Here is a 22805-nt window from a genome sequence, read left to right as displayed (position 1 = left end):
TGGAATCACAGTTTTGCTGCTTACTATGTGACCTCAGTTAAGTTACGTAACCTTTCTGGTTCTTATTTTTCTCTTCTATAAAATGAGGACGAGACTAACCACATCACTGTAGGGTTGTGAGGATTAAATACATGTACAAAAAAGCATCACGCGTGGCCCTAGACACAGTAAGGATTCAGTAAAAGTGACCTTCATTTTTTCAGACATTTGGCCCAATCTCAGTGAACAAATAACCCAAGATTATTATTTGCATTTCCCAAGAAATTAAATACAAAACCATATCCAGTTTAGATCTATGCTTTTCAATTAGTTATGAGTTCTTTCTTTTGCAGCTAGTCGGGCCTGGCTTTTGTTCAAGTCCCCGTTAACTTTTGACCTACAAATAAACTACCTTAATTTCCATAACTGGAATTTCTGCCTTCCTCTGGAGGGTCAAATGGGCCACCCTCACCCAAGCCACTGGACAACCTATTCTTGGGGGGCAGTAATCAGGTCCTAGGTGTGGAGACTGCAGAGTGCTCCTGTCGGTCCTGCCCTCCTCTCTCCCACTCCTCCCTTCCCTCCAGGCAAAACCCGTGTGTGCCTTGTGAATTACAGCCTCCCTGTCCCCTCAGCACGCCTCCCGCGGGGGAGTGTGTCAGAGGGGCTGGATAGAACTGACAAAAGCAGCTGGCAAAGGCACTTCCTACAAAGGCATTGGCTCCAGTGGGCATATTAGTCAGCTCAGACAGTTTCCAAAATTGCTAACATGGAGAGAATATTTGTTTATTTTTCCTTTCTGTTGGGAATGTGGAAGGGACCTTCCTGATCATCCCAGGACATCCACAGTGTGACATTCCAGTCCTTGCAGATGAGAACATGCCCCTCTGCCAGCATCATCCGCAGCCCTCGTTTTAAGCGACAGTCTGGAGGAGATTAAATTGAGGTTTATCTTTGAGTGACCGGAGTTATTTTTGTTTTCGTCAGCCTGGACTATTGTAATTAATGCGAAGACAGTGGCGGGAACAAGGCTTTTATTATAATACAAGGGTGAGGATGGCTTTGACTGACCTTTCTTCTGCTGGGGTTTCAGTGTTTTAGTATGTGCTGCTTGCGCTGGAAAGAATTTATAATCACAGGCTGTCAAAGACGGCCATTGTTCTCACTGCTCTGAACATGTGGGTCAGCCACAAGTGCTTTCTGCTCCCCCAGCGCCAGGAGCTGGCCGAGAGCGAAAGCATGCCTGGATTCTTCTGAGGCATCAGGAAAAGCATTTTGCATATTTTTCATTGCTTTTTTTTTTTTTTTTAAACTTTCTGCCTCAGAAAGACAGCTCCCTTTCAGAGCAGGAATTTCCCTTCAAGGTAGCAGGAGATGGAAGCATGCTGCTCCAGGACTTTACAGAACTGATTCTGCTGCAAAAAACAAATGCCGTGTGCATTTGCCAGATAGCGTAAACAGGAGCAGTTGCGTGGCTACGCCGGGGGCTCGGTCCCAGACCGGGCATGCGGTTATGGATTCCGAAAGACGGGTCAAGGTTAAGGTTTCCGTTTTTTATTTTTGCTTTTGTCTGTCACTGTATCCTTGTGAATCCGAACGTAATGATCTTTTACTCTTAATTCCTTTGATTTTTTGTTTTTTTTTTAAACGTGGTGGGGTAGGAGCTACTTGGATTTTTGTTTTTATTTATTTATATTTTGAAAGGCGCACGATTTTCTGATCGGGACAGTGGCAGCAGGGAAGGTCCCGGAACGAAATGTTGGCTTGTAGATGATAATCCGTGCCATGGTTTTTCCACGCTGACACTACATGCGGGATCTTTGGAAGATCACTGGAGACAGATTTTCCTGGCGTTGTAGGCTCTCCCTCTGTTGCTGAAGTGTCTATAATCCTTTCGTTTTATTTTTGGACAGGAGACGGATGACATTGAGAGTCCTAAACGTAGTATCCGAGACAGTGGCTACATAGACTGCTGGGATTCTGAGCGCAGTGACTCCCTCTCCCCCCCTCGCCACGGCAGAGATGATTCCTTCGACAGCCTAGATTCCTTTGGCTCCCGTTCACGGCAGACACCTTCACCAGATGTAGTCCTCAGGGGAAGCAGCGATGGTAGGTCGCAGCCTTCATACGCTGCCCATCTTTAAATTTTTTTTTAAATGTTTTTATTTATTTTTGAGACAGAGAGAGACACAGCATTAATGGGGGAGGGTCAGAGAGAGAGGGAGACACAGAATCGGAAGCAGGCTCCAGGCTCTGAACCATCAGCCCAGAGCCTGACGCGGGGCTTGAACCCGCGGACTGCGAGATTGTGACCTGAGCAGAAGTCGGACACTTAACCAACTGAGCCACCCAGGTGCCCCACGCTGCCCATCTTTAAACTAAACATTAACAAGAGCCGCCTTGTCCCCGGTGGAGGGGAGGCAGGCTCTGTATCCACCTTGCTGGAACCTGGTAACTCTAAACGGGGAGAAGAAAACGTGTTTTCGTGTCGGTTTTTGTGGTCCTTAGAATTTGGGTTGGCTTTGCCAGCAGTCTGAACGTTGCCTCAGTGAGCATATCTTCTAGCGGAAAATACGTTACATCATTCCTCCCCTTGGTCTCCGTGAATCAAGACGCTGTGCAGGACATTAGCTCATAAAGTGTGCCGAAGGTTTATGTGCTCTGGGTATGAGGCAGGGAAATGTTTGCGCACCACACTGTATACGTGAAAATGAATCAACTTCCAGCAAACTGGAAATGCACTATACACACATAGGAAAGTTCTGAAGCTCAGGAAACTTTAATTGGCGGGGTTTTGGCAATCTGTTCCATGCCTGTGATACCTGACCGTTGACTGGAACCACGCGGGTGGCCCTTAATGTACACAACCCAGACTGCCTGCTTGCTCTGAGTCTGGGTTTGATTTAAATCCCATGGATTTTATATCACCTACAAGGAATGATCATTTCTCGTTGGAGAAATGTGTGGTCATGCAACCTGATGTGAATTTAATGCCTATTTTCCAGAAGCTGTTTACGTTCTTTATCTTGCACCTTTGTACTTTTAGGAAGGGAAGATGGCTTACTTCTGCATGTATAAACTTGCAGAAAGACGCTAAGGCTGGTGGGGAATTTTTTATTTGTTTCTGAGTTTTTTAATGTGTTGCTTGATTGTTGCTAATGTTTCTAGAGACTTAAGGCTTCTCTCTGAGATAAAAATTCTCTTTTATGGCTAAATGACCCCTTTCAGCTATAACATTCTATCTAAAGCACTTGAGTGTTTAATGTGCCTAGGTCCTGAGTTAACTGCTCGACAGCTAGTATCTCATTTAGTCCTTAGTGCAGATTATGAGAAACATAGTTTCTCACTTAGCCCTCCCACAAGCCTGAGAGACATTTCTTATTTGTATTTTACAGATGAACCTTAGAGAGGTTAAGTAATTGCCCTTGCGTTGTTAAGTGACAAATGTCAGTGTTATTAAGTGGTGTAACAATGTTTGCCTTAAGAAGCGTGAGTCCAAAACTTACACTCTTAAACTGAATTTGCGCACACTTCTGTTTACCTAATAAATTTTTTAAATTCTAGAATGACTGAACTAATGTTTTTGTGTAGTACTTAAGCTTTCCAACAAATAGATGGACCAAGGGGCTACATAGTCTTTGACTCCAAAAGAATCCCATGGTGCATTGTGAGCTGCTTGGGAAACATTTCTAAAATTGTATACAACATCTTAAGTACCACACCCACAGTATTAGAAGTTACAGTACCAAGTGCAGGACTGAATTGAGGTTTCGGCCCCACCAAAAGGTGGGGATTTACTTTCACAAAACCTATCGAAACCAAACTATCTCATATTATTTTGATTGTTTTTTAAAAAAATTATTATTTTATTCATCTTGGTGTTCTGGAAGTGGCAACACAGATCCTTTATTCTGTCACCAGCTTCGAGGGGTTCAGAGTTTATAACGAGCCACATCTTGAAGAGATTTGAGATGCTAATTACTAATATTGCACTAATATGTGCTTGGGCACAATTTAGCTTGCAACAATTAAGATTGATAAGCTAAGGTCTTTTTTTTTAATTTTTTTTTAACATTTATTTATTTTTGACAGAAAGAGATAGAGCGTGGACAGGAGAGGGGCAGAGAGAGAGGGAGACACGAAATTGGAAACAGGCTCCAGGCTCTAAGCTGTCAGCACAGAGCCCGACGTGGGCCTGAACCCACAAGCAGTGAGATCATGACCTGAGCCGAAGTCGGTGTTCAACTGATTGAGCCACCCAGATGCCCCTAAGCTAGGGTCTTTTTATAAATATTTTTTCCATGTAAAGAAAAATATGAAATTGATCTTCACAAAACACCATCCATGAAAGAGCACCTAATATACAGATTTCACCAAATAGCCCGACGCCTTCAGGCTTATGTTCTTGTAAACTGATCAAGACCTAGTGAGGTTTTTAAAAAACAAATTAAAAAAAAAAATTTTTATCTGCCTTAGAAAATGTAGTATAATTTTATTCAAATAGGTGTTGTCTTTATTAGATTTTATGGTATTTTTTTTATGTTTATTTATTTTTGAGAGAGAGAGACAGAGTGTGACAGGGGAGGGGCAGAGAGAGAGGGAGACACAGAATCTGAAGCAGGCTCCAGGCTCTGAGCTGTCCGCACAGAGATGGACACGGGGATGGAACAACCAAACTGTGAGATCATGACCTGAGCCAGAGTTGGGCACTTAGCCGACTGAGCCACTCAGGCACCCCGATTTTATGGTATTTTTTAAACGACACTTACCAAGAAGATTGCTAGTCCTAATAAACACCTTTGGACTTAGAAAAACATTTTTAAGTCTTGGAATTTTATTTCCTAAGCACTCACAATCAGTTAGGGAAAGTCTTAGCATAAAATTCTCTGGCTCTATATTGGGGCAATATTTTATTGTTATTGAGGCCCACTGCCCCATTCGGTGGGGACAGTCAGGAGCCACTAACAGATGCCATGATTCCATGGGTTGCTCATAAGAGCTACCTGGTCGGGAAGCTGTGGTCTCCGGGGTCCGTTCAGCCAATCTGTCTTGCTAAATAGGTGCCAGTTCCTCCCTTACCTCCACTAGCATTCCTCCTGAAGCCATAGAATGACTTCGCTGAAGAGGAAATACAACAATTCACATGCTTTTAAAATTAAGGGCATAGTTTATAAATATGATGTATTTTGTTAAATGAATACTCTTTTATAGAAAAGATGAGTTGAGGGCGCCTGCGTGGCTCAGCCAGTTAAGTGTCCCACTCTTGATCTCAGCTCAGGTCATGATCTCACAGTTTTGTGAGTTTGAGCCCCACATCAGGCTCTGTGCTGACAGTTGCAGAGCCTGCTTGGGATTCTCTCTCTCTCCCTCTCTCTCTGCCCCTCCCCCTACCTCTTTCCCTCTAAAAATAAATTTTAATAAAGAGAAAGAAAGAAAAGATGAGTCGAGGGAGAGAAACACGGAATGAGAGAAATTAGATGAAGACGAGAAAGGCACAGGTTGGGGGTGTACATGGCAACAATAAGGGAAAAAAGAAAGACCCCCTAGTTCCTGGAAGGGAGAGAAATGTAGCCCCATGGAAAGGAAGGACCAGACTTTGATAAAGTCATGTCATTGTCATCATGTGCTGTGTTGCCATTTCCTAACTTTGGGAATAAATAGAGGAGCCACCCTAGTATATTTCTACGTTTTCAGGATGAATTCAAAATCTTTTGAAGTCCTGGCCTTACATTAACGGAGCGTATACCTTACTAGGTGCTTTGTGCCATCTCATTTAATCCTCACAGCCACTGTGAGAGCTGTGTTATCATCTCCATGTTCCCAGTGAGGACCCTGAGGGACAGAGAGTTTACGTTTTGCAGAGAAATTAGACCCTTGTCCAGAAAACTACACTTCTTTCAACTGGGTCGCTCGCTCTGCCTCAGGGCATCTGCACATTAACTTTCCTTGAACTGTCCGTTGAAGACATTTATTGGAGGGTAATTGTGGGAAGGAAAAGGGTGATCTGTATATGTGTTAAGCAACCGATTTGAGGCTTTCACTAAGACTGTTACAGATAATACGTTTTTATAGATACTGGACACAAATAAGGTTTGTAGATTATAGGATTTTAGAAGTGAGAAAACTGAGACGGCTCCAATTTATTACTAAGCCTTCATCATTGATCTAAGAATCATTTTCTTTCATTTATTTATTCAACAAAGTACAGCACTACCTCTAGTCAGGATGCTTTAAGCAAAGGACATTTCTCCAAGAGACGTGGCTCACAGAGGGAGGGACTTTGGGCTGGAATCTAGAGAATGGAAATTGGGAGTCCTGAGCTATTACTTACCAGCCACAAGGAAGGGGCTCTATCTGCCTTTCTGAGCCTCTGTTTCCACCTCTATAAAATGGGGATAATGTCAAAGCAGGAAACAAGTCCAAGAGTTTGGCAAGGCAAGGTAGTGTTAGTGTTTGTTCATAAAGCATTTCACAGGGGCCTCTAAATGTTACTGAGACAGACAGATATACTTGATGGAAGACTTGGGTGGGAAGGTGCTATTATGAATCAAAAACCAGCAAGTACTGAAATGGTCAAAACTCCCTTCAGAAGGGAGGCTGAAAAACCAAGTTACATGAATAATTCATAAACTGCATATTTCATCTGCAACAATGAACAACTTGTTTATGGTCAATGCTTTTAACTTTTAAAGTCTTTTAAAAGCCATGAAATCATTTAATCTCCAGGGCAAATCATTTCATTCCTATTTTTACAGAGAAGGACAGGCAAGTGTTAGAACCAGCCTAGGAGCCCGCAGCTCATTAGTGACAGATCCAGAATTCTTAGGGCAGAAAGAGTGGCCAACACTCATCAAGCACTGACTCTGTACCAAATACTCTACCAACAGTTTACAAGTACCTGATCCGCACCCCACCCCCACCCCCAAAGCCCTCTGAAGTAGGTGGCATTATTATCCTCACTTTGCAGATTGGGGAAACGGAGGCTTCAAGAGGTGTTGTCATAACTGCAGAGTCTCAGAGCTAGGGAGTGGCAGAGCTGAAAACAAAGTGGCTCTGGCCAATGACCCTGCATCCTGCCACATCTCTTGACTCAGTTGAAGGCTCTTTTCACAAATGTAAAAAAAGTAAATGTTATTTGCTCTCAGCGGAGCTGAATAACCTATTCACGATGCTGCCCTTGATTAAGAGTTCCCAACGAACTTTTTCACACGGCAGCTACCTGTAAGGGTAGTGTTTGTTTCAACGACAGCGTCACTCTGTCAGGTCTTACCCATCTAGTGAGACTGAGACTCAGGAACACAAGGATACGATAAAATTATTGGGCTCTTGCCCCCAGAACACTGATTCGGCAACGTTGAATTCTTTTGTGTTGTCGGAAACAGTCTTTAACCCAAACCAGTTTGTTTATTCATCAGGTCTTCTGAGGATGCCCACTTGGGTGCAGAGACACTGTGATAAGTGCTGTGAATGATGTAAAGCCCTTGTTCTCGAAATAGCAGGTCAGAAGTGTAACATGCCCAAAGAAAAGACTAGATTGGGCCATGGGCTTCACAGGAAGAAAAGACTGCCTCCAGCTATGGGTACCAGAAAGGGCTCTGCTCTAGAGGAATATGCATTTATTATAACTCAGACCACTTCCTGGAAGGCAGACCTTGGTGTCATCTCAATCTGCCACTTTTCTGAATTCCTATTGTTCGTATATGTCTTTGCTCTTTGATTATCGCTAATATCCTCCAGGTGTTTCATAGATTGGCTAAAGGTACCTCAAAGACAAAATGTCGTTTTATGACATTTCCTTTGTAAACAGAGTCCTTTATAATTCTTATTTGTGTGACTGTCTCCCGTGGTGCAAGACGTGCAACAACAGGTGCTCCGTAAAAACTCCGTTGGTTAATTTATGGCTTTTCTTTTGAGAAAAGACATTTTGCAGAATCCTAGCAGGCTCTAGTTCCGCTGCAAATGTGTTGTGAATCATGATTCTCAGATACCATTAGGTTTATCTCTATTTTTCCAATTTGATCCCCCCCCCCCGATTTGAGTTCAGAGCTTTTCCCAGAATAGGCTGATTTAGACAGATACTTTAGATTTGTTAAGTGAATAACTGAGGGACGGAGTCCCCAGAACCCAGCGATCTAACGGCATCCCTAATACTCCACGCTTGCCGCTGGGAACTTTTCTGCGAGCCCAGCACGCCTTCTCAGCGCCTGTCTTCTCTTCCGCAGGGAGAGGAAGTGACTCTGAATCCGACTTGCCGCATCGGAAGCTGCCGGATGTGAAGAAGGATGACATGTCCGCGAGGCGGACTTCCCACGGTGAGCCGAAATCAGCAGTGCCTTTTAACCAGTACCTCCCGAACAAAAGCAATCAGACGGCCTACGTCCCCGCTCCTCTGCGAAAGAAGAAGGCAGAGCGAGAGGAATACCGGAAGAGCTGGAGTACCGCCACCTCGCCCCTGGGTGGGGACAGGCCCTTCAGGTAAGGCCCGAGCCACGCCGCTCCCGTCCTGGCTTGAGCCCTAGCACTGAGGGAACCACAGCTCCCACGCACAAACGAGCTCAAATGACCCTTTCAGAGCTCTGATGTAAGACTACAAAGGGAGGCGGGCAGGACAGACCTTTCTTTGGAGAGAGATTGCCATGATCGAGGGTAAGCTTCGTGAAGGCACCTGGGCCAGTGCCTGGCACACAGTAGGTATTCGACAAATCCTTGTCCAAAGAGCAGATTTTTGAAACCAGTTCTGTTGACAGACGTTGAGTGTGAGTCTGTCATCCATGCCCTTCTGTGGAGACTGCCCGACTCCCACTCTTGTTAAATTAGGTGCAGAAAGCCTGGTCTTCGTGCAAAAAAAGGCTTTTTCTTAAATCTAGGTACATGGTTGTCTGGATACAAGCTCAAGTAGGTAAGGAATGCGTGGAACGTGTTTCAGAATCACATGTAGAAACTCAACAAACGGGCGGTACATTGAACCACTCATCTCTTCTGAGAAGTAGCGGTGATTTCCCCTACACTCTGCTTATGTTTTTCTCTTTGTTCAGCAAGTATTTATTGAGCATCTAATATATGCCAGGTGCTGCCTTTCAGGCACTGGGGACTCAGTAATCAATAAAATAGAGTCTCTGCCTTCAAGAACCTTATAGTCCAATACAAGAAACCTAGAGTCTAGTCTACTCCTTTGAGGAAAACCATCCCGATCATTGCACGCTTATTTCTTATAATCCACCTGCATTATCCACAATTTCCACTGAGTAAACATTTTATTAAAAGTTTTAATTATTGGATAAAACGTGAATTTCCTCTTTCCAGCAGAAAGGGTGTTGTTTTTTTTTTTTTTTTTTTTGCCTTTCAATACCAGTATTGAAATAACTCTTAATAATGTTGAGGTTATGATGCATTGGACTTATTAACAAATTAATGGCTGCAGTTCACTTTCTTCACATCACCAGGACCATGTTGCATGCCGTGACTTTTTTTTCTTTTTAATGAAAAGTAATGTCAGAATGACCAGGAGAAGACATATGGTCTGCTCCCCAGCCCAGGCTGTTAGTTTGGTAAACCATATTGTCCAACTCACTAGCTATCCTGAGACAATAGAGGAAGAGGGAAGTGAAGTGGGGTCTCCCTGTGAAGAGGACCCAGTCGGCCAAATGGATCCTAGTGGGAAGCCTTCTGATGGTGGTTTAGAGTTACCCACTGGCGGTGGCAAGGAGCAGCCTCCCCACGAGGGGTCTGTGATGACACCGGCTCCCAAGTCGGAAGACAAAGATGCTGTTGAAATGCAAAAGCGCAGGAGGCTAGAGCAAGCTGGAATCAAGGTCATGCCGGCAGCACAGCGCTTTGCCAGGTTAGCTGTGCAGGCCGAAGCCTGGCCTGGCTGGCTCTGTGCATGCCTGGGGTTTGGAATCTGTCTGGCTTGGAGTTTCCGTCTTGTTTCCCACTTCCCGCTTTTCCCTTTGCAGCTCTCTTCCCTACGGGAGCAAATAGAAGTAGCTGCTAGTCTTCACCTCAGGGCATGCCTCTGCCAAGAACTTGGTTGTTTTCAATAGAGGAGAGGAATGAGCTTTTTGCTGCTTGATGAGACCTTGTCCTAGTCTTGTGGTCAGTCACTTGTGGGGGCAGGATTTACCCAGCAATAACATCTTCTTTTTCAGTTGTTTGCAGCTTGTTAATTTTCACGCTACTCCTAAATGGCTCTTATCTTACTTTACACATCACTGGAAAATGGTTCCTTTGAAATGGGGAGCCATCTCTTTAGAAAGAGTAGTTGGCTTACAAAAATCTACTTCACTTGCTTTGTCCCAAGGGAGTAGTAAGATTGTGCTTATTTGACTCCCTTTCTGAAGCCTGTTGATTTCAAAAACAAAGAATAGAGTAATTCCTTCTCTTAATCGTAACAAAGGCACCAGTATACAGCCCTGATGACTTCATATTACATGTGTGATGGAAACCTTCAGCAGCCGAAGTCACGGAAAACGATAGTTCTACAGTTTTACGTAGTGTTTTGAGAAGCTGGTTAATTTTTCTCATATAGTAACCACAAAGATCCTAACAAATTATAATGAGACCAAAATCTAGTTGACAAATTAAAATCCATAACAATGTGACAATTGAAATTCCTTTGCCACTTGCTGTTCCATTTAATCAGAAGAGGTAGGTGACATACCCATTTTCAAGAAGAGTAAACTGAGGATCAGTGATAGTAAGTGACTTGCTGGTCTGAGAGCCAGTTACCGTTGACCTGGTGGCCAGACTCAGGTGTTCTGACTACAGTGCCACATCTGCCTCTCATACATTTAACAGAACATTTGCCATGTCTCTGTACAATTCTAATTGTAGTTAGTGCCACATGGTCTCGTTCTCAAACTGAAAGTTCCAGCATTGACTTACACAAATTTAATCCTAAGAGTAGCTTTGTATCGATAAAAAACCAAGGATATACGTCTTCCCTGTCTGTGGTATCCCACAGATAAGTATATCTGTCCTAAACATATATGGGCTTCTCGAAAACTCTACCATAAAATTGTGCTTGCATTGCAAGGAGCTCTCTGGGTTTCTGAAATCAGGAAAAGTAATGTCATAGAATCTTAAAAAACAAAATCAAATCCAGATATCCTATACATTTTGGAACAAAGACCTTGTCAGATACATATTTTTTTAACATTCGAGCATCTACTCATATCAGAAAACAAACTAGATGCTGAGAATACAAAAATGAAGAGTATCCCCTTACCATGTATCATTTTCTGACTTCCTGCTTCTGTCTTCAAATCTAGGGCCCAGTGGGAGTAGGAGTATAGGTAAGAGTATGAATTTACAAAAAAAAAACATCTTGATATCCTTGACATACATTCCTTCATTTTTATCACACCTGTGATGTCTTTAAGCTAAAATTTACCAAAGATGCCATGATCTTTATTTTTTTCTATTTTATTATCATTGTCAAAAATTACTACTCTGCCTGGTTAAAACAAATCTCACTTTTAAAAATGGATTTTTCTATAATTACCAATCTAGTTGAATGTTATGTATATTGGCTACTCGGGTTTCTTCTTCCATAAATTGTCTCATATCCTTTGCCATTTTTTTTTTCATTTAAAAGAATTTCATGTTATTGTGGTAAGAAGACTTAGCATGAGATCTCCCCTCTGAACAAATCTAACTGTACAATATAGTTTTGTTAACTATAGGCACAATGTTATACACTAGTATCTTTAGAATTTATTCATTCTGCCTAATTGAAACTTTATGCCCATTGATTGGCAACTCCCCATTTCCCCCTCCCCCAGTCCCTGGCAACCACCATTTGACTTTTTGATACTATGTATTTGATTCTTAGATATTTCATGTAAGTGGAATCATGCAGTTTTTTTCCTTCTGTGACTAGCTTATTTCACTTAGCCTAATGTCCTCAAGGTTCATCCATATTCTCATATATTGCAGAATTCTCTCCTTTTTAAAGGCCGAATGATATTCCATTATATGTAAATAGCACATGTTTTTATCCATTCATCCATTAGTGGACATTTACATTGTTTCCACATCTTGACTATTGTGAATAGTGGGGCAATGAACATGGGAGTGCTGCTATCTCTTCAGGATCCTGATTTCAATTCTTTTGGATAAATAGCCAAAAGTGGGGCCACTGGATCTTATAGTGGTTCTGCTATTTATTTATTTATTTATTTATTTATTTATTTATTTATTTAGAGAAAGAACATGCATGCAAGTGGGGGAGGGGCAGAGAGAGAGAGGGAGAGAGAGAATCCCAACTGGCCTCTGCACTGTCAGCATGGAGCCCGACACAGGGCTTAAACTCACAAATCATAAGATAATTACCTGAGCCAAAATCAAGAGTCAGACACTTACCCAACTGAGCCACCCAGGCGCCCCAAGGTAGTTGTATTCTTAATTTTTCAAGGAACCTCTAATCATTTTTAGGGTATCCAAAAGAGCCACAAGAGATGAGTGGGGAGCTACATTGAGCTAACTCAGGACACCCAGGAATCATGGTGATGTAGAGAAAAGAAGAGATTGGGCCACTTCCGTAACTGTGAGGTTTATTTTGTAATGAAATACTGACATCTTTTATGACGGTCCCCATTCTGTGCACAAACCTAGAATCATGGTTAGTTTACAAATGTAAGTCTGATGGATGAATATTACATTTATGTGCTAATTTTTGCTGCCAACCACGTTTCCTGTTATCTGGCTTAATTTTTTACATATTTTGTCCAAGTTAGCTCTGTTAAGCAAAAATTCACAGGTCCATTAATATCACCACGCTTTGGATCTTCTGACTTAACACCTAAAAGTGGGTTCGGGAAAATTATGCATATTCCCAGAGAATGTCCCCAACAACAGTGTGACACAGCTACTCTAGACACCCAGAATTCATTTGTCGGCAGACTGTCCAGCTGCTAGCTCTCTCATAAATGTTTTACACATACCATGGCACTAGCCTGGCCTGTCTGTGTCTCTGTCACTTACTTATTGCAGCCTTTGCCAGAGTTGAGAGCCATCATAAGTTTATCCACATTTGGAATCCTGCTTTTAATGTGGCAGAAAGTAGTTTAACTGGAATGAAGCACGTATCATGAAGATGAAAAGGCTTCTTGGCATCTGGAAAATAAGAATATAAAATATGTAAATATGCCGATGTCTCTTAAAACATTTAACCTCCGTCTCCTGTCTTTGCCAGCAGATGGATTCTGGCCACCACATCTTTGAACCCAGCAAGAGGCCCAGTATATGTCCTGTGGCCCCTTTTGTAGCCTGGAAAGTCTGCATTTGTAGAGATGGGTAATGATATAAAGTCATAGGTGAGGGACGGAGGCACACAGACAAGGAACAAGGCTTTAATTTTGTAGGCTGTTTTCTTGTGTTTTTTTTTTCCCCCAAGTCTTGTCAAACGCCTCCTTGTATTATTTCTAATACAGTATATAAGAAGGAGCAAAAGTGCATGTTATTCCATTTTCACATGAGTTTAGAAGCCTAGAAATCCCAAGCTTCCTGTCAAAACATATATTAGGAGGTATCTTAGCATCGAGGGATAGAGTAGGACTTCTTAACAAATGTGTGGAGTTTAATATTTCTTAGAGTCACCATTGAAGTAAAAAGTATATAGACTATTTTTTCTTCTGTTTTAGTTTATGATTAAGTGAGCTTAATTACCCCCAAATCTGAGACTCTGCCAAAAATAGCCAAGATGTCTGTTTTTAAGAGGATAAAATAGGAACCAAGATTCACTTCCCCTGAATTAAAATGCCATGGAGATTTGAGTTCTCTTACTTGGTGTTTCCCATTGGAGAAGTAAACTTCTTTTATTTTTTTGAACTGAATTATAGGTTTCACGTGATCCTGCTTCTTTTCTAATTGTTTTCATATGTTTCAGCACTCAGTCTTTTCTGCTGGTCTGTGGATCTTCTCGACCACATAGTAATTAATTACAGAGGGGGGGAAAAGCCTCCAAGGAACAATAGACATTTTCAAAAACTTTAGAGGAAGGGTGGGTGCAGCTGAGTGCCAGACACGTAGTCCTCTACACCCTGCCCCCCGGACACCTGTGTCACTGATTGTTGCTGAACCGATCCTTGGGGATCGGGGACCAGATACACACAGAGCTCGCGTGAGCCTCCGTGACTCTGGATGCGGCAGCACTGTTTGGGCACCGGCTGAGCGGGGAGGTTTCTGGTGTTGCCCCTGGCATTCTCAGGAGACCTAACAGGCACTTCTGGAGAGCCCAGTTTCTTTCAATAGGAGACAAACTGGCTGCCAGTCTGAGCTGGTTGCTTGAGTGTTACCAAGTGAAAAGGGGTGAAAGAGAATGCCAGTTCTTCCTAATTTGAAATCATTATCTCGTTCACTTGGAAATATAGAACTTCGAGAAAACAGCCTTTTCTTTCCCCTCACCTGCTTCGTTCGAGCCCATATTCTCTCCTACAGAGATAGCCTTCCTTGTTCCAGAGGAGGCTGGACAGGGTTGCCAGGTTGGAGGCAGGGCTTGGCATTCCTTGTGTCGCACTGCACTGTATTCCTTCTCAGCGAAGCGGCGAGCTGTGCCCACAGAGTAGCCCTTCTTCCCAAAGTGACTCATCTATGAATGACTTGGAAAAAATAAAAACGTCAGATCTCCCCCATGAATATCGAGCCAGGTAGCCCGAGTCTGCCCCTTAAATTTGCTCTGTTTATCTAAATTCAGATGACTGGGGCTGGAAGCCTCAGTATTCTCCTCTGCAAAGTAGGCATTGGTAACTCCTGTCTTCCAGGTCTGTCATGTGTATCTGGAGTAGACTAGCTGCCCAGAGAGTTATAATTATTGAGAACTGAAGGAGAACATACTGAACCTTTCCAGTAGACTGCCCTTAAGGTCCTTCAAGGGAAAAAGAAAAGCACGTTATAAAAGGTTACTTAAAAATTTTAGTGACTAGACACCTATGAACACAATCCTACGTATCTGCCTTATACATATTATTTATTACCACATGACCAGCCTCACTAGTCCAGATTTTGTGTCATTATTTTTTTTCCTCTTTCTCCGAGTCTTCCTTGAAACTCTGAATTTACAGGATTCACGCACGTAGCAGAAAATCATTCATTATGACCATTTTTTTCAAGTGGGCAGGGAGTGGCTTTCAGTGGCCAATGATACAGAAAGCTTTCTTCACCCTCTTTTTTTTTTTTTTTTTTTTAAGTCCACACATCTAAATTGAGATCATTTGAAACAAGTCTTGTCACACTGGGCATGTAGCCTAAAAAGAAACACCCCAGGGAGTTTGCGGCCTGGCTTGGGCTCATGTGATGCCGAGAACACCAGATTCTCCCTGCTCACTTGGCATCACAAATTGGCATGGTCATTTGCATAAATGCGTATGTTTTATTCTATAGAATTCTGCCTGAGTTGGGGGAGATTGTAACCCATGACCACCGCTGCTCAAAAACTGAATAGAGTGCTGCTTTTGGACTTAAGAGGTTCAACTAGGGGCCTGCTCCCCTCTAACTTGGAGTCAGATCAGCTGAAATGAGATAATGAATGTGAAAGTGCTTTGTAAACTGTAAAGTGCTGTGCAAGCATTGTAAGGTATGATTAGTTAGCATTCTGCTACCAGTAATCCCAGAAGAACATAGGGGTCTATGACCAGCAGTGCAAATCACAACCCCAATCTAAGCACAGCACACAGGATCCCTTGATTTGGTAACCAAAATACTGCTCTTTCTCCTACTTCGTAGTCATGGTAGTGCCTTTTTTTTTTTTTTTTTTTTAATATGATGTTCTGCTTTCAGTACTGTTCATGGCCTGGTCCTTTGCGAAACATGGTACAGTGGTTACAAACAGAACCTCAGAGCCAGACTGCCTGAGTTTAAATTTTAATTTCACCACTGACACGTTGACGTTGGGCAAATTTCTTAACCTGAAACCTAGTTTCCACTCTCTTAAAATGAGTGATGCTAATAACACCACGATTGCAGGGTTAGTATATTGGGTTTAAATGAATTAACACTTAGAAGGAATTCTAGCCCATATTGGGTGCTCAATAATTGTTAGCCACTGTATTTATCATCAATATTGTGCTATTTATTATTTATTTATTTATTTATTTGAGAGGTGGGGAGGGACAGAAGGGGAGAGAGAGACCATTTTAAGCAGGTTCCAGCTCAGTGCAGAGCCTGACATGGGGCTCAATCCCATGACCTTGGGATCATGACCTAAGCCAAAATCAAGAGCTAGATGCTCAACCAACTGAGCCACCCAAGCACCCGTGTGCTTTTTAAATAGTGCATTTTTGGAGAGATTAATTCAATGGCCTATGATTTCCATTGGCTATTCTTTATGGCCATAGTCAACCAACATCAGTTGGTTTTTGCCAGATACATTGGCTAAGGAGGCAGGAAAGCACCATTCAGGATTGGCCAGGCAGAACACTGAGGGGTTAGGTGTGCACTTCAAAGGCAGGATTTCATATTTTAAGAAATAAATTTATTCAGGGAGCAAAGCACCACCAACCGCTTCCAAATTTTGTGTTTTAAATTTTTATTGAGAACAATGTCAGCAGTGAGAAGAAGGAATCTTCTGGACATAATTGGTGATTAGTGATTTGATTTTCCAAAAGTCAGATGGAGTGAGGGCCTACTGTAGTCTTAAGATGATGCCCCTGCAGGAGCAGTATGGGGCCGAGCAGCTAACATGGGCTACCAGATCGACCAGGGAACACAATTTCATTGTTCGCTCTACACCTAGTTAGGCTAGTTCAATTCCTTCTTCATTTCTGAGATGAGTTGTCCTTTGAGGATGAAGAATTTACTTTTAATCCTCTCTTAGAAATTGGATACAAAGTAGGTGAGCTTTCTTTAGATATCAAGATATTTTATGAAATGGGAAGAAGAAAATAAATGACAAAAAATGTTTTAACGTTTTATTATTACCTACAATAATAATTACTTAGAAGCAAGGCTGATCTTCTGAGTAGGGGGAGAGGAGTTTGTGTGAATACCAGATGGCCACATTTGACCCTATTCCTATCCCACATGCCTCCAACAAAAACTAAAACTAAAACTAAACTAAACTAAGTGAAAAGTCCTAATATTCCACCATTAAATTGCATTCAGGGGTTTAAAACTTGGGGCCTTCAACATCTCTTTGAAAATGGAAATGGTGCAAAGTAGTAATTTTTTAGCCATTTTGGCAAAATGTTTTACGACAATTTACTTGACATTTAGCATACGATGAAGAAAAGCTGAGAGGTGGACAGTCACTGGGGTAGAAGATAGAAGACAGAGCTGCTCACGGGAGGGTTCAGGGCAAAACAAGCACTTATGCCTTGGGTCTATCCTGTGAATGGCCATAAACTATTCCAGATGTTTCAGGTTAGCTCAGCTCTGCAGAAAGACCTTCCTCACACTTTGCAATCTGGAACATATACTAGGTTTGCTGTTCCCCCAGCTGCATACATTAGCTTTCCCCCAGCTCAGTTTCTTGGTGCCTCAAATTTTTGCCCTATCACTCAAAAACAAATTGAGTACCTGTTGGGTGTGTTGCTCATGTGCTAAAGGAAAACAAAACAAAACAAAACAAAACAGCTAAAAGCTTTCGTTCTTCCCGGTTTTATGAAAAGAGTTTGGAGGGTCACGCTCAGAGCCATTTAGGGTCCTGCATTGCTGATGCTGATGGGGCCCTGTCAATTACATGAATTTTTAGTCTTGCTAGTAGCTGGCTAAATTCAAGGTTTTAAAACCCACCCTAACTATGCTACAACTCTGGACTAAAATAGTAAACAGATGTCACCTGCACTAATGATGTTGAGAAGACCTTTCACTAACAACACAGCTGTGTGTCTGGAGATGGGGATTTAAAAAAAAAAAAAAACCATTCGGTCTGATCACGTGTAGAGTTCTATTTAATTTTGCTCTGGCAGCCACAAGCAATTAAGTAATGAGAAAGAAGCCGTTCACGACATTATCCTTCGCAAAGAAAACCCTTTCCTGACCCACGAATGTGGCAAAGATCCGCAGTCAGAAGATGAAGTTGTGTGTCGACGGCCTGATCTTGAGAAAGACGATTTTGCTGCAAGGAGAGTGAGGATGAACCAGACAAAGCCACCGGTGCCATTGAACCAGCTCCTCTATGGGCCTTACCGAAAAAAAGAGGCAGAGAAATCAGATAGCAGCAAACAACTCTCAAAGGGAATTTCAGAAAAGAAAAGTCTAGAATATAAAAGGTGTGCACTGTGTGTGTGTGTGTGTGTGTGAGAGAGAGAGAGAGAGAGAGAGAGAAGGGAGTGGGGAGAGAGAGAGAGAGAGATGGAGCATAATTAAGTGAAGGTGACTTGTGCCATAGCCCCCCATTCCTTTCTTTCCTGCCTCGATGACAAGGAATTGGTAATGGTTGATTTTAAAGTGGAACTCCAAAGATCCAATCTCCCTAAAAGCAGCGGCAGAAAGTAGAATGGCCATGTCCAAACTAGAGCTGAATTTACCAAATAAACTTTGAGTTCCAGTGGACACATCACCACATATGATTGCTATTATTGGCACAAGCAGACATGTGCCATTGGCTCTCAGTGACAGCCACCTCTCACGGCTGCTCCAGTCCATTAACAGGAAGCTGAAAACACTGTTATTCCTTGTCTATAGGCTCTTCTCTCTGATTAGCTCCTTTTAGATATTGAAAGGGGGAAAATGAGGCTTGCTCTTTCTGCGTCCCAGTGAGATCACTTAGGCATTTAATAATGGAGATTTCTTATTACAAAAAAAAAACCTTCTCAAATGTAATATACTTCCATTTGTTCTATTATGGAAATTGTTTTTAAGTGAGTTTTCTTCTCTCAACTTTTTCCCCATCCTCTTAATTCGGGAAAGGAAAATTGTAGCGAAATGGGTTTTGGCTGGTGATTTTCATCCTTGGAGGGATATGATTTTATTTAAGGTGTCACCTTGCTAAATTTCATCCCACAGAGTTGATCATTCTTATATTTTTTCCTTATATCAAAATCAGAGATTTGCATCGTCAAATTGCCATCCTTTGGCCTATCGTTTAAGAGGTTTGTAAATTCTGTTGAACGAAGACTATAAACATCTTAACTGTGTTTTACACGATTCAAATGGTTCTTTGGACAGAGTCACTAAGCTCAGTGGAGTTGTTAGTGTTGTCGTTGTTATTGTTGCCACTGCTGTTGTTCTGGGAGGTACCAGATACAAAGTGCATGGAAGATCCTCAGATGTAGAACAGGGTTTAGAGCACAGAGGCCCTGGCATGGTTTTTTTAGGACACATTATAGCTTCAGGAGTCTCTGGCCCTGTGCCGTTCCTGTTGGCATGCCTTGTAACAAACCATTCTAGGAGGGCCTTGTGGGAGGGATCAGTTGTTGCACATGAAAAAAGGGCTTCTAGACAACGGGCTGGCACCAAGGCACATTGATGGTGATCAGCAACTTGAGTTAGGAAAAGGAATAGCTTTTGTATCTCCTTTTTTTCCTTTCTCCTGCATGCAATTTTAATTCCTGCTATTTCCAGCCTCATTTGTCTGTTGTCACCTGACTCTGTGTTTGGGGACACAGCTCTGAGTCTGGGATGGCCCATGACCTCTTGTGAGAGCATCAAAGAACGGATGAAAGAAGATAAGGCCCCTCGTGGCTCTCGGCTCTGCCCTTCCTTCATTCCCTTTCCCAAACTAAAAGTAAACATCCTACTTGCAGAGGCTTTGCAAATACACCGTGTCATCCAGGTAACAAGAGACTACCTCACAGTTTTCTCGCTTGGATGATATATTTTTTAAAAAAAATAAATAGTCCTATTTATGTAGGTTTTTGAGATTTTCTATCTCAAGAGGCATATTTAATTGGAAATTGATCTTTAATGCCATAGAATGTTAATGCACGGGGATGTCACAGCTTCTTCGATGTAGATTACAGCATTGTCGGCATTAGCCACCTGACATCCACTTCTTAGGAGAACAATTGAAAATATCAGTGTTAACATCAATAAAGATGACTTATTAGCACAAGAGACAAATGGGTATTGGCTCTGTAGGTCCAGATAAATGGGATACACTGTTTATTCTTCAGGTTTACATCACCCAAATCCAACCGGTGCTATCGGGGACCAGAGGCTGAGTTTGAACATAAAAACTTTCTGTTCTGAATTGACTTCAATGTACTTTCTGGCAGTTGTGTGTTTACGGTTGAGATGTTTAACATGTGAATGACGTTCCAGCTATCTCCGAACTAATCCTAGCATTTGGATCATGCAGAGCTCGTTACTAACATTTTACTGGTGCTGTAAAAGACATTCCAAAAGGGCTCAGGGATTCAATCAGAAAACTTGAATTCATTATAGTAACTTGAATAGTGTGGGAATTGGGCATCATTACTCTCAAACCGAAATCTCATTACCATTCTTAATAGTCTTTCAGCAAGCCCTGGCTTCTCTTCCTAAACTAAACTTGAGACTGTCATCGGGTGGAAAAACTTCATCTCATTAGAGTGTCAGGAGGGCAGCATAGGCAAAGGGAATCAAGACTCCAATTGATTCCATATTTTTTGAGAAAGGGAAAGTTGCTTCCATCATTTCCGTCTGTCCTTAGCCTCTGAAGTTCCTTGCTTGACATTGCTCTTTGTCTGTTCCCCTTCCTTGAACCTGTTTTTTCCAATGATATGGGGGTCCGGATAAAATTGACAGAAACCAGGGCCAAATAGAAGAAACGAAGTCAATAGTGACCTGTGTTACTCGGACTCAGGAGAGCGAACCTGCAGAAGAAGGAGTGAGGAGGGTGCCAGATCTTTACAAGGATGACCTGGCTCAGCGGAGAATTCAGGGCCACCTTGCCCCTCACCGAGAGGCTCCAAGATTTGTCACAGTCTCCAATATAACAGAGGCTGACTTGGAGACGTGGGAGAGACTGAAAGTGTCAGGAAAGACAAGGTGTGTCATTTTTTTCCCCTGGTTTTCCCCTGGCAGTAGTATTATTGAACTTTGAAGGAATCAAATGCTTATCCTTCTATCATTTTATGTTCTCAGGGCTAGAAAAACAAAAGCTCTCAAAACACAGTATATTCTGCGTGAGTTGAAAGTTATTAATACTAAAATTTACGAGCCACTGGATGGAAAACATCCTCTTTAATCGAACCAGCTACTGTGAATGGTTATGTGGATAGGCTTGTTTACTGTAAGCAATTTAGACTTGAGTTTTAGCTAATGTTAGTTATTTCATTGTACCTAAGATTTTTTTTTTAATTTTAAAAATATTTTATTTATTTTTGAGAGAGAGGGAGACAGAGCGCGAGCGGGGAGGGGCAGAGAGAGAGGGAGACGCAGAATCCGAAGCAGGCTCCAGGCTCTGAGCTGTCAGCACAGAGCCTGACGTGGGGCTTCAACTCACGAACTGCGAGACCGTGACCTGAGCCGAAGTCAGATGCTTAACCGACTGAGCCACCCAGGCACCCCCATCGTACCTCTGATTTTCTCATGCCATCATTTATGATGTTGGAAGTGATATTTTGAAAGCCATAGAAACTTCAAGCACTATTACCTAGGCAAGACAATGATCATTTCTTCATTTGATTGATTAGTGGAAAATCAATTCTGCTGTAGCCATAGAAGTGTTTTTCATAAATCTAGTATTTAAGAAAAAGAGCTCTTACTCGTTTGTACTTGCCTTAGAAATCTTTGGAACTCATTTCTGGTTCTGACTAGGGATGGAGATGTTGAGCACATCTGTGCCCCTGAGCCTTCACCAGAAATTAAAGCAGAAACTGCCATTCGTGATGACTTTGCCAGCCGCAGAGCAAGGGCCTATGAGAAAGCTTCCAGCCCCAGGCAAAAGTTTGTGCACTTTGGACCCGTGACAGAGATAGATCAGCAGAAGTGGAAGCGACTCAGCATCGGCAAGGCTGGGCCTAGGGAGGATGTAGAAGAAGTCATGGGTCACGGCAGCAAGATTGAAATGAACTCTGTCACCCCAGCCTCAGCGGCTACGTCCGGTTTACAAAAAGACCGAACGCTTAATCCACAAAATGACCGCAGGTATTTCTCACCATCCATGTGCAAGATCTGCATGGGAATCACTGCTGCTTTTAAAGAGCCTGCTGAAGCACATTAAAGAAGCCTCCGGAGATCACGTAGTTTTAACAGGCTCTTTTGCTGGTTGGCAGAGAAGTAACGTTAGCGGGTCGCCCTAGGGAGGCGCATGTATGTGAACGTTAATGGCAGGCGTCCATTTTGATTCTGTTGTCACCAGAATCACTGCCTGGGAATGCCAGTAATCTTGGCGAATGACCCTTTTTCCCTCGGCTGCATTAAGCACTATTTTATTAGTTGGAAATATTGAATGAACTAGATGGAATGTTTTAATGATATCCCTAGTGTTTCTTCTAAAGATCTATGGATAAAAATCAGGTTTATCTAAAACCTCCCTGTTTCTTATCCCATGGAGGGAGGAAAAAATAGTTATTAATATCGTTAAGTCCAAATCTGGACAAAGAAGGAGACAAAAAGAAAGTAAAGGTCTCTTCCCTCCGCTACGTAAAAAAAAAAAAACAAAACAAAACAAAAAAAAAACTATAATAAATTGTGAATGGAAAAAGACTTCTCTCTTGGGGTTCCTATGAGTGAAGAATTTCCTTGGCTGAATCACCATCCACATTTGTGAGGGATCACCTGGGTAAAGCCCTCATAGGCCCGCCACCAGTTCTCATCCTCACTGGAGGCCTTCCAGCTTTGAATTACCAAGCCCTCTTTTGGGGGTTCAAGTTCAGGGGGCTGGTCTCCCTTCCAGGAAGCAGGTATAGCGGGTTTTTAGGAGTCTGGATTCTCTTGGGAACCTCCATTCCACCTGCATG

General features: G+C 42.4%; 1 protein-coding gene across 15 annotated transcripts in view; it reads left to right on the top strand.

Annotated features, from left to right (window-relative positions):
* Positions 1-22805, top strand: part of LIMCH1 (LIM and calponin homology domains 1) — a 324774-nt gene that overhangs the window by 231446 nt on the left and 70523 nt on the right. For 8 of the 15 annotated variants that reach the window (XM_042984628.1, XM_042984631.1, XM_042984632.1 and 5 more), the window contains exons 7-8: positions 1893-2088; positions 8202-8454. In XM_042984628.1, the coding sequence (XP_042840562.1) occupies positions 1893-2088; positions 8202-8454 (449 nt within the window). Of the gene's footprint in view, positions 1-1892; positions 2089-8201; positions 8455-17885; positions 18189-20646; positions 20890-21660; positions 21991-22805 lie in introns of all 15 variants that reach the window. The other 7 variants (XM_042984624.1, XM_042984623.1, XM_042984622.1 and 4 more) reach the window with 2 other exon arrangements.

The sequence above is a fragment of the Panthera tigris genome, chromosome B1 (genome assembly GCF_018350195.1).
Source record: "Panthera tigris isolate Pti1 chromosome B1, P.tigris_Pti1_mat1.1, whole genome shotgun sequence".
NCBI classification, from domain to species: Eukaryota; Metazoa; Chordata; class Mammalia; order Carnivora; family Felidae; genus Panthera; species Panthera tigris.
This window is presented reverse-complemented; position numbering and strand designations above follow the sequence as displayed.